At 36.4% G+C, this 12,141-nt stretch overlaps 1 protein-coding gene across 2 annotated transcripts; it reads left to right on the top strand.

Moving 5' to 3' along the window:
* The first annotated feature begins 8,283 nt into the window (after positions 1 to 8,283).
* Positions 8,284 to 11,621, top strand: LOC121900817. 2 transcript variants are annotated; one of them, XM_042417362.1, is made up of 6 exons: positions 8,284 to 8,337; positions 9,114 to 9,176; positions 10,075 to 10,176; positions 10,288 to 10,452; positions 10,595 to 10,714; positions 10,843 to 11,621. In XM_042417362.1, the coding sequence occupies exons 2-6, from the start codon at positions 9,125 to 9,127 to the stop codon at positions 11,064 to 11,066; spliced, it is 663 nt and encodes a 220-aa protein (XP_042273296.1). In that variant the 5' UTR covers positions 8,284 to 8,337; positions 9,114 to 9,124; the 3' UTR covers positions 11,067 to 11,621. The 2 variants fall into 2 exon arrangements, with proteins under 2 accessions (XP_042273296.1, XP_042273297.1); XM_042417363.1 differs by having other exon boundaries at positions 8,300 to 8,337; positions 9,080 to 9,176.
* Positions 11,622 to 12,141: the final 520 nt, after the last annotated feature.

Raw genomic sequence — 12,141 nt, 5'->3', positions numbered from 1 at the left:
GAAAATACAAATGTATTTATTTCAATTTATTTCATTTTTATTTTCATTTTGAATTTGTTTGTTTTTTGTAGCAGGAAAATGAGAAAAATATAATTTGTCATCCTCCTTTTTCACGCAGATAATATAGTTTTATGATAAGCAATGGCTGAATAGACAGAGGTGGCACTCCTTTTTCCTGCAGTGAAACGTGATTTTGTTTGATGTAGACTGTCCACGACAGAGTTATTATAATTTTGTGTTTTTTTCATTAGTTTTATTTCATTTTTTAATCATTGTTTTTCCTAGATCTGTATTGACCTTACACGGAATATGACAGTTGAGGATCAAATGAATAGAGGTCAATCGTGTTCTTCTTGTTTGGAAGTGTCATAAATTATGCTTTTTCATGCCCTTTGTTTCCCACAGCTAATCTAGGGTTGTGAATAGAGAGGTGTCATTTATTCTCCCACAAAACTAAAATGGGTGTCCTAGGGTGATGGCAAATGGTCAGGAAGATGTCATATATATAGACATGTCTTGTCAAGTCAGTGTCACCAACCGGTTCATGGGATACCTTTATAGAAGAGAAGCCAATGAAGTGTTTGTGTATGGAACTCCTCACATCCATTTTTTTTGCCAAAGACTGGGATCATTTCTGAAACAAAATTTTTCATTCATTAGATTTCATTAGATTCATTCATTAGATCTGTATACAGCACAATGGAATGGGTTGGTGCCTGAAGTATATAAAGAATAGGAAACATGTCCAGTGGAGGGATTTGGGAGAGAATACTAGATGCCTTCTCACATATTGATACCTCCTTCAGATGGTATAAGACGTACAAATATTATGAAGATCTCAAAATAAAACTTTTTGACACTTCCGCAAATGATCGGAATCCAGATAATGATGAGGAGAAATCCTGGAGAAATCCTGGAGAATCTGTTAACAGGCTGCATAACATACAATCTGTTTAGAGGGATGCACACCAAAAGACATGTAAATCCAGAAGAGGATAAGGAGAAACATCCTCATATGGTAGACTCTGTTCACAGGCCGCACAATAAATGAAATCAAAATGTTGTATGTATTGACTGTTCTAAATTTTAGCATGTGTTTATTTAGATGTCCCAGGAAGTCCCAGGATGACGGTAACAACATCTCCTGGGCGGAAAACGTTGGGGAAAAGAAATTTGACATTTCTTTCTCCTGAAGTGAAAGCAGCAGGGTCAGAATATGGTACTAGTCAAATGGTTTTTCAAGTGTGTTGCATACTGAGATGTTTTTCTGACATGGATGGGGAGGGGTTTTTTGTTACATTACCTAGCAATTCTTCCACATCATTTTACCCCAACAATACAATAGAAAATTTTAGAACAAAGCTACCCAAACCTTTTCAGTTTGATTGAAGTTTATCTAGTGAATTTTTAGAAGCAGGACCACACCTCAAGCGCACCTCTTCGGGCATTCCTATAAATACCAACCTAACCCTCTCCTCCTCTTTCATTCTTATATTCTGCAGCAGAACCGAAAACACTCAACATCACCTCAAGTACACTCCAACAACGGAGCTAAGTTACTTATCATACGAGCTACATCAGCCCTCTACTCACCTCATCTCGAGTATGGATTTTGTCTCATTATCCCCATCAGACCATCTTTTTGGACAAAATCAGGATGACCATGTCCTAAGTTTCCACCATCCAACGGCAACAGATCTATCAAACATCTACACCATCCAGGGCAAATGACAGTGGCCCCCGCCACTCAGTTCCAGCACTTACAACAGCCAACACTGGCACAGGAACCTGGCAACAGGATGCCAGTGCCCCCTGCTGCCTCCTTCCTCCAACTGCAGCAGCTTGCTTTAGCTGGGGCTCCTCACACCATCCGTTCCCTGCAGCTCACGTCAGCAGGCACTGGGATGCCAGCACCCAGCTTTCCTCTACAGCCCTTGCAGCAGCAAGTTCCTTCTGCTTTTAACTCCGGTCTTCCTTTGCAACCCATTCTGGCCCACCACGCAACCGCTAACTTCACCTTGTCTACAGCCAATCCTCCTGTGTGCCATCCTAAGACTTTCGTCTCCCATCCTTCTCCAGTTCCTGCCAATATATGTAAACAAATCGTAGATTGCAATTACATGGATGTTGCATGCCTTCCCTTCACCAACCTCCTGCTGGTAGAATCTGTACAGAAGCTTCAGCAGCCCCACCAGCACCCATACCTCCAAAGCCAGCCCCTTCTGTCATCTTCCCCATAACCAATGGTATAAAAAAGGCTGGCGCATCATGCACCAGGAAGGTCAAACCATATGCAATAACTTCAACGATGCCAGATGCAACATGTCCCAATGCTGCTTTCTCCATGTCTGCTCCCTTTGTGGCAGTGGCCACACCTGGCTTGGGTGCCCACACAACCCCACTTCACAGAAACTAGATAAGAACCTGTCAACTATTAACATCCTCCATCCTTTAGCAGCGGCACTTTGTAACCACCCTGATCCAGCTTTTGTTAAGTTCTTGATAACCTGATTTAAGGAAGGGTTCCAGCCTGGAATTTCCGTAAAACCATTCCTCTCTCTGACTACAGAGTAGCATGTGTGAAAGTCTAGACTTGTGTGTGTACATGTACATGCATGGCACTTGCTTTTATTTACACATTTACGTGGTGTGCAATTGTCCTTATTCGCCAGCTGTGGTCTGATTTCAACAAATAAAATTCAACCCACTTGTCACAAAGTGAGTGGAGCAGGTGGACCCAAGAGCAACACAAGGGCAGTCTGGGAGCTGATAGACTGGGGAAGACACTAAGATCAGGGCAGGGCTAACAAGGGTAATGCAGGGCAGGTGAGAGGAGGAGCACATGAACACAGGGGGAGTGAAAGAACACACAAGGAAAACAGAGAAAACCAAATCTCAGAACACTCAATACAATCCAACCAAAAATGCAAGAAAGTCCCCCAAAGTCAAATAACCTAAATGAGCTCAACCAAACAACCAGGCACATAAATGTAACACAGAAAACCCAAAAGAACAAAAACACACAGTAAAAACACAACGGAAAGTCAAACACAAACAGAAAGATGGATATGACACCACTGTGTCAGACATGATGGCAAGCTAACAAAAAGCAGTCCAAGCTAACAGTATCAGTACTTCAATTTTCATACATTCAAACCAATAATAAAACAAGACAAATAAAATGCATAAACACTTGTTACAGTCTGCTGATCAAGTGTTTTGCTGTCCTGACTTCAATTTACCTTTGAAAGCATGTAAAGTTGGCCAGCTGATTACAGATAGTGGCTCCATAATACTGCAGACTGCTCTTGAACGCAGCATTTTTGACTGCAGGTTTGGGATTTCAGGTTGGAGCTTCTCATTGTCTGTTCTTTTGAGCTGAAACTATACTGTACATCATTATCTTACAACTCACCATAAGTAAGTAAACACCACACTGAAGTTACAACATCTAAACCAAAACTGTAATGTAACTTATCTGAAGACTTTATTCAGGAAATTAGAAAAAAAATAGTGACAAATGAAATAAACTGTCAATAAATGACAACTGGCATCCCTTGTGTCTTTACTTGAGCATTAACACTGAATCCAAGATGGCCCCTTTTTTTTTTTTAATTTGATTAAAACCAATTTTGCCTGTCGAACTCTGCAGATGATGATTCTAATCATGTACACATTGTGTGCAATATGAAATAACACAAAAAACCTTCAAAAATGAATATGGTGTGTTTGGGTAGGAGAATAAGGATAAACTATGCCAAAGTGAAACGGTTGATTGTGCTAAAATTTTGTCTGTGTTTCAGAAAGCGCTCTCCGATAATGACAGGTACACGCAATTAGTTTTTAACAGGCCAAAATATGAACAAATAATCGTTTGGTCCTTATAGTAACCCAAACAGTTGAAATAAGTTTTTCTTGCTGCAATCATTCCACCTGTTCATACTGACCATTAGAAGATCCCTTCATAATGTAAGTGATGGGGACAAAATCCACTTTTGCACAGTACTGTATATGTATATATTTAGTATGTAGCTGTATAGCAATCATTTGTAGAATTGGTAATCTGTAGACTGCAGCACAGTTAACAGCAGAGAATGTCATCTTTAATAATATTGGCCTAATATTGCGCTGTGAATTTTGCTTTGATGCCAGTGGGTCAATAATTGTGGCTAAAGTAGTGAACTTGACATAAAGAAACACAAAAATCACATTCAGATTACTTTAAAAATGTTTTTTGGTTGTTTTTTCTTTGTTGTTCTTTTCACTTTCTTTATTTAACTACTGATTATTATGTGTATAGCCATAATAGTCATAGATTTATCAAACTTTAGAATAATTAAATTTATCCAAAGAATAATTTATCACCAGTATCTTTAGTGAGAAATCTTTTTTTGTCTGGACTTCATGCCATCATACAGTAAACTCTTTCTACCAGTAGAGGGCACCGTAACACCGTTTGTACCTTGTTACCAGTTGCTGACACCAGCTGTAAGAACACTGTCACTGACTGGCAACTTAATTTACCTCACAGATATTCTCCAACAAAATAAAGGAAACCCACATTAAACTTTTACACAAGGTCTATCCCTTTAATTTGTTTCTAGCTAAATTTACAGATATTGACATTGGAGATCTCAAAACATGAAAAGTCAGTGATGCTTACCATGAATGGCTTCCTTGGAAAAAATATTTCTTTAACACAAAACTTCCAAATTGGGTTGAACAGATGAACACATGCATGTTGTTTATATTTATATATTTTGCTCTTGATTAGATTTGATTCTCTTCTAAGGGAGCTTTATTGGCTCTGCCTGCACATCTCTCGTGATTCTATGAATAAACAAAGAAACAAACATGTTAACATTTGAATAATGAAGTGAAAACGAACCTCACATTTCAGTCTGATCGGGTTACTCAGACATCTTAAATCACTGTATATGTTCGGGCAAACACATACAAGCAAAGCACATCTTGTTGCCAGTGTTGTCAGCAGTTGGCAGCTAGTACACTTGACTCCAAGCTGTTTCCATAGAAACATAGTATAAATAAATGTGTATAGCTCATTATTACAAGCAGTTATTTACTGATCACTTCATACTGATGCAGTGTCTGATCTTAGGAGCAGTGTTGTAAGATCACTCTGGTTAGTTAACAGACATCAGTTTCTATGGCAACACTGATAAGGTCAAAAGTGTAATTTCCTCTTTTAAAAATCTCACTTTTATAGTTTTATAATAACATCATCGTCCCACAGTCCAGACAGCAAAATCCAGATGAAAGAAGATCTGAACTGATTAAAATGTTAATATGCTCATCTGTATCAATTAGCTTCCATGCTTACTGTGTGCTCACAAGAAACAAAATCCCATCAGTGAGTGCTTTGCAGACTTCTTCACTGGGTCTCGCCTCTCAGGCTACATACAGGCTGCCCTGCTTTATTGGTTAAGGTTGTTGGTAGGAAGACTCCTATTCTCCTATCCTATTGATGGGCAATATGACCAATGTGACCTAATGTCATCATAGTTTACAGCATACTTTTTAAACTTTATCGTGTCATCTCATTTCTGAAAGCAGACCTGTGCCCTTGGATTGGTGTCGTAACATCTCTCATACATGCTCTTGTAATTGAAGCTGGTTGATTTCACACTTCCTGGCTCATAAAATCAATGCAAAAGTGTAACTTCCCATGTTGTGTATGCACCATAGTCAGATATACACTGATTCATCCTTGCATCATAGCCGCATTTCCACTCTTTCTGTGTTCCTGTTTTTAGATACAGCAGGTATTTGTATGTCCTTGCAACCCAGTCTTGCATCAAAATGTGTAATAGCTACCTTGGTCTACAGTGCAATATGTACTAGTTTCACAATAACGGCTCAAAAATTGAGAGATGCCTTGGGTTTTTTTGTTTTTTGACCTATTCTTTCTACTGGGCTGCATCTATGTCATGTGACTGTCAAGTTTCTGTCTGCTTAAACACAGAAAAAAGGGCTGCCATTCATTTTTGTTCTGTGGAAAATGCAATATTTTAAGATAGTTTCAGAATTAAAATGCATTTTGATAACATTTCAAGCAAGAGATGTGCATTTTATTTTCATAATCTTCCTTCATTGAATGTATATGATGTTTAGTTTATTATGACAAAGATTCTTGCAGGCTTTCTATCGTTGCTATGGTGGTTGCTATGGATGCTGCTGAATCATTGTCTTTGCGTTGTGTAGTTATCAGAGCTGTTATGTTGTTTGTGTTATTTTATGTAACTGTTTGATGATGTTCTCTCAGTAAAAAAATGTAGGTTTTAGAGCATCTCGGGGTTGAACTGAAATTGAAATCCAGTATTTGAAGCTTTGCAATTGGCTGACTGGCTGATTTTACAACCTTTACAAACCAAAAGAACTACAACTGTGGTGCTGACTGTATCAAGCTGCGTGGCGCGGCTCTAGGGAATTGTAGTTTTTAAAAAATATTAGTGTTTTTGTTAGGATTGGAAGTTGCAAATACTGAATTGAGACTACACTGAGGAGTTTAAGGGGATGGTAAACACATTTCTGTGATCAGATTTTAAATATCTAATTGTTAAATGGGTGAAAATTTTAACCATATTTTACCCATATTTGACAGCGGCCCCAGTTGTTGACTATACTCACATGATAGCTGACGTCAAGAGCTCTATAACATTTGGTAACATGTCGGTACCCCCTTTTTGTTGCTGAATTATAAGCCTTCAAACATGCACAGAGGTCAAGTTTCAAAGGTCAGTATTTCAAAGGAATCATGTAAAATCTTCATACTGACATATGTTACTCTCCAGGTCGAGACCTTTCCAACAATGCAATGTATTTGATTTAGCTCTACAACAAATGTTTAAATTTTCTCATTTCATGGACACAAGCCATCCCAGGTCTAGTTTCAGAGAGCACTTTGAAGGCCCAGTTTATAAAATGTTTAAAAGTTTTTTGTTTGTTTGTTTGTTTTTTTCTATTTTTTAGTGTAAATACTGACCACAATGAGTCACCTTCAGAGATTACAATACCGCTGACTATCGTTTTCATTACTACAGACTTGGAGGAAGGCCTGAAGTGCTTGGGTTAGGGTTAGGGCTGAAAAGACCAACCTGTTCTCATTCATGCGTAGGTTACTATTTACACAACCCTGGAGATTTTTTGTATCTTTATGGTTCTTGGTTTTGGGATTATATATCAGATTCAGATGAATAGGCTATGTCATGCTGTTTAATTAGCCAATGCAAGCATACAAAGAATGTGTGTTGGTGTTTTCTCCCAAAAAAACACAACACAGAATGATAATAATAATAATAATAATAATAATAATAATAATAATAATAATAATAATAATTTTAAAATATATTTACAGAGTGGAATAGTAATAGTTCTGAAATGGGATATAAAACTTGAAATGAAATATTGACTATACAAAGGAAATATGGAATGTGCTATGTACAAAGAAATTAAATGTGTAAAATATGAAGGTAACAAGAGTAAAAACTAAATGTGACATGTGCATAAATAATGAAATTATGTAACAGTGGAAGTTGAATGCAATGCACAATCTAGTCCAGTTTGATGAAAGATGTGAAGGTGTAAAGTGCAGGGATTAAATGAGGGATGTCAATGTAAAGTCCCGTTTGACACACACACACACAGTGTTAGAGTGTTTTTATTGGGTGACGTGGCTCAATATTAATTGAGGAAGACTTTATGTTTTAAGATTTAACATTAAATATCAAAATTAAATGAGCAACTTGAGCATGCATAGAGTTTAGTTTGAGCAGACAGAAACTAGACTGACTTGTCTCTTTATAACTGAATATGGAGTCAAGTTTTGCTCCTCTGCACAGAGTGAGATTACAGATTTTTGTTAAATTGAGAAACACACTATTGTGAGCACTCAGGTGAAATATGTACTCAGTGTCTGCAGTTGTGTTAAATGTTTTGCAAACCAGAATTCAGATGGCAGAAGTGCATCTGAACAACAGAGAGAAAATGTGCTGTAATTAATTAACTTTGCACCACTGCTCCACATACACATAATCTAAATAAATTTAAACTATAACCCACAACCGTACACAATGAGTCAATTAAACTTGTCACTTAAGTTTTAGTGACACATTTTGCAGACCGTTGTTACTATTGTACTGTCAGGATCTTGTAGAAAAGTGAAGCAATGCCTTTGAGCTTTGAAAAAAAAACCAGTGAAGAGGTTGTTACATCACTGGTGGAGGTATAAGTTGAACGGTTTTCAGTTTAGAGTAACAGTAATCTGGGAGACCTTTTCTTTTTTCTGTTGACAAACTGGGTGTGTTGAATTTTGACTGGGTGAGTTTTATTAAAATAAAATCTATTGATATGACGCTCAAGGCTGATGTTCATTTTGATGCCTTGGAGGCCTTGATGTTTTCATTATAATCATTTATGATAGTAATTTAATAATATTGTAGTTGCATTTGATTCTATTCAACTTAACTTCTGATCTGTATCATGTCGTCTCATTTCAGTACTGAGGTGTAGCTGTTATCAGTATCAGACTTCCACTTCTAAAATCACCACATTTTATGATCCAATATTAAACTTTTTATGGAACTGGAATTTCTTCAAATATGTCGTCATAATATTTTTTTTTTTTCCAACATTATACAACTTACTGTGCTAATTTACAGTAGCCTAAAGTAGGACGGTCTATATTATATTACTGAATCAATTTGGACATATTTTACTGTTGAATAACGCTGGATTATAAAATCTAACCTGCTGTTTTGTTGTTTGTTTTTGTACAATGTTATTTATTTCACCATTCCTCATTTTCCAATTTTTCAGTATCTTTTTTTTTAAACATGATAGAGATATAATTAACAATTATATAATAAAAGATAATAATTTATATATGTATTCATCCTGACATTACTGCAGGTGAAAAAGACGAGGAGTTGATGGCTTGTTGAACTGTGTATTGCAGCTGTTTACAGCAAGAAAATTCATTAATTTTGCTGCTTTGAAAGTGAAGGAATACAGTTCCTTTGATATTTAATCATTTCCTGTAACTTCCTCTTTTTAAACACAGGCTCACTATATAAAATATTTCCTGTAATCTGCAGATTTACTCATCATGATGAAGCTGATCCTGTCTCTCACTCTCATCTGGACACTCTCCAGCACAGGTAACCTCACTCACTCTTAAAACAGCATTTCTGCAGGTACCTGTCATGTCAGGTAGTTCATAACTCTACTATTTTTTTCCTCTGCTGTTTGTCTGCCAGGTGCTGACTTTTGTTCATATTTATCATCATTTATGTTTTGTTTATTTTATCATCTGTATAGCAACCACAGAAATCTATAAACTAATATAAAAACACTAAAAAGACTAATTTGCAGCAGAAAATATGTTTAGAAAGAAACTTCATGCTGCACAGATTTTGTTTTTTATCAGCATAATGAAGAAACATATTTTATGGAGCTATCAAGTTACAAAAAGTTCACTGTCAACATATTTAATGTGTTTTTCCTCCAATATTCACTCATGTCAACTAAGGCATGATTAATATTTTTATAGTAACATAGTTATAGTTATGTTGAGGGACTCAAAGCACTTTGTTAAGATAAGGGAAAGATGATGGTCTTGGTTAAATAATAAAAACATCAACACAGACTTGAAGAACAGGACATGTTTACTTTTTCAATACTAAAACAAAATGACAATCTTTCCCCAAACATCAGTTTTTCTTTATTGGCCACAGAAATGTCCCATCATTTTACATAGTGCTGTTTCATTCTTTAAACATTTTTAGAAAGACAGTTGATGCAGATGTCACCATGACAGAAAACTGTACATCTAAAGGCTGCAGCCATTTAATTTGATGACTGATTTCTGATATTTAATATATTTGTTAAGAAGAATTTATTGAATTTATTTTGTCTTAAATATCATTCTGTCATAGTGTGTTGTAATTTGGGGTTGTCTTTCATCAGATTAACTTTGCATACTGTATCTGTGTTAATATGACAAACAGGATTCATGTTGATTGTTCAACTCACCTTGATTTCTTTCATAAATTGCAGCTGAAGCTGTTAGGTGTTGGACTGGTAAAGGGACTGACACAAAGCAACAGACCTTACGTTCATGTAACTCTACTGAGTTGTGTGCAACTGTTGTCTATCAAGGTATCTGTACAAAGTATAAAAATAAAATCAGATTTGTCCTGAATGTCATTCACTTTTTCAGTTTTAAATGAGATTTCTGCATTACAGTGTTTGGTCTGTTTCACTTTACAGAAAATGAGATTAGGAACGTCACTAAGGACACCACCAGGTTGTGTTTGCCATCCTCCCTTTTCAGTGAAGGAAAGCACACATTTTCATTCAATGTTGGTTTTGATGCTATATCTGCAACTGTTCATGTGTGCAACACAGATGGCTGCAACAATCAAGACATTTCTTGTAAGTAAAGAAAAAAGTTTCCCCTTTTAAACACACAAAATCGCATTCACATGTAGTATCAGTCTAATGTTGGTCACAGTGAAGAACAATAAGTCATTTTGTGTCTTGTACAGTATCTAACATGTCCCCTGTTCTATTTCAGACCCTGGTGTTCAGAAGAAAAACAACCTGCAGTGTTTCACCTGTGATGATCAATCTTCTTCTGTGTGTAACAAGACATTACAGTGTGTGGGAGCGCAGGACCGCTGCTTTAGTCGGACTGGTGAGCCCTCATGATCATTTTTTGTCTCAAAACATATTATTGCTGCATTCAAAGTGGCCATTTCCTGCTGATAAAATTTGAAAGACTTATAAAAACTGTGGTCTAACAATGATTTTTTTCATCCACAGTGGTAGATAGTGAAGACAGGGGCGCAGTATTTCATTCCTTTGGATGTATCTCTGCAAACCTCTGTAAAGTTGCTTCTCACTTGGAACTCCTGCCTGTTCCTATTCCTGTTAAATTCAGTGTTGCACCAAAATGTTGTGGAGGCAACTTCTGTAACTCAGCCTGGTCTGTCAAACTGAATGTGATCCCTTTGCTGTTTGGACTCATTACTCTTATCATCTATTAGAACAAAGAGAAACTAACAAAATAGTAAAAGTAGTTGTGTAACGTGTGTGAATAAGCCAAATACATCTATCATCTTCTCATTCATTTACACAGTGAGATTCCTTTAACATTTTGAATGTTTCAGCTTGCTAAGTAATTATTTTAATCATAACAGCAGCATCCCATCCCACATAATGACTGGGCAACCAACGAATTTTGAACTTTAAAGTATTTTGACTGGAATTTTGCTGTATTTGGATTCATATGGACTACATTTTTGCACAAATCACCTCAAACACAATCTCTGTTGTACATTTTTATTTCATTTTTAAATTCTTGAAACACTTGTGAAAACTAAGGATGCAATACCGGGAAAAGAAAAATAAAGAACTGTGGATGAAATTGTGATTTTAAGCAACAAGTGATCTTCAACTTAGCTTGTGCCTTTATGCAACAATAGGTGTGTGTGTGTATGTGTTAATTTCCTTTAAGTAAGTCGTGTTGTGTAACTTGTTTTCTAAGAGGAGAGGTGGAAATGAACTTATCTATACTGTGCATGTGGGAAGCCAAATAAAGAGTTACCTTGCACTGTGTTGTGTGTGTTTGTCTATAGCCACTGTAAGAGTATAAAGGGAGAGCACTCCTTGACTTTGGGGGTTCTCATCATGTTGTGATGAGTCCACTCTTGCAAGGTAAAGGTATTTCCAAGACAAAGTGCAACCTTTCAATGATCTTCATCATATATTGATGGAAAACCTTCTCAGTCATTTTTTAAACTGTTCAAAAAAAGGTTATGACACACAATATTTGGCTCATAATCTGAAGATTGTTTGTGTGTTTACATTGCCAGACCACTGTCAATCAAATGTACAAGATACATTTTTGACTGTAAACTCTTAATAAATAATAGCTTTTTGTTTGTCTGCACCTTTATGGTTTATTATTAAGTCATAATTATTTATTGTAATAGAGAAGTACTTAAAGAGAAGCTTGATACCAGGCTGAAAAACAGTGTTTCTGCCTGTCTAGATAAAAGTTTCCACTCTGCAGTGGTGGAGGAAACAAAGTTTTCTGAAGCACCAAATCAATGTGAAGCA

The sequence above is a fragment of the Thunnus maccoyii genome, chromosome 7 (genome assembly GCF_910596095.1).
Source record: "Thunnus maccoyii chromosome 7, fThuMac1.1, whole genome shotgun sequence".
Lineage (NCBI taxonomy): Eukaryota > Metazoa > Chordata > Actinopteri > Scombriformes > Scombridae > Thunnus > Thunnus maccoyii.
The sequence above is the reverse complement of the archived record's forward strand: the minus strand, read 5'-3'. Positions and strand labels throughout refer to the sequence as shown.

Coding starts and splice junctions, on each gene's coding strand:
- LOC121900817 (XM_042417362.1), top strand. CDS start 9,125: ATGATGAAGCTGATCCTGTCTCTCACTCTCATCTGGACACTCTCCAGC. Junction 10,177..10,287: donor TGCAACTGTTGTCTATCAAG/GTATCTGTACAA, acceptor TTCACTTTACAG/AAAATGAGATTAGGAACGTC. Junction 10,715..10,842: donor CCGCTGCTTTAGTCGGACTG/GTGAGCCCTCAT, acceptor TTTCATCCACAG/TGGTAGATAGTGAAGACAGG.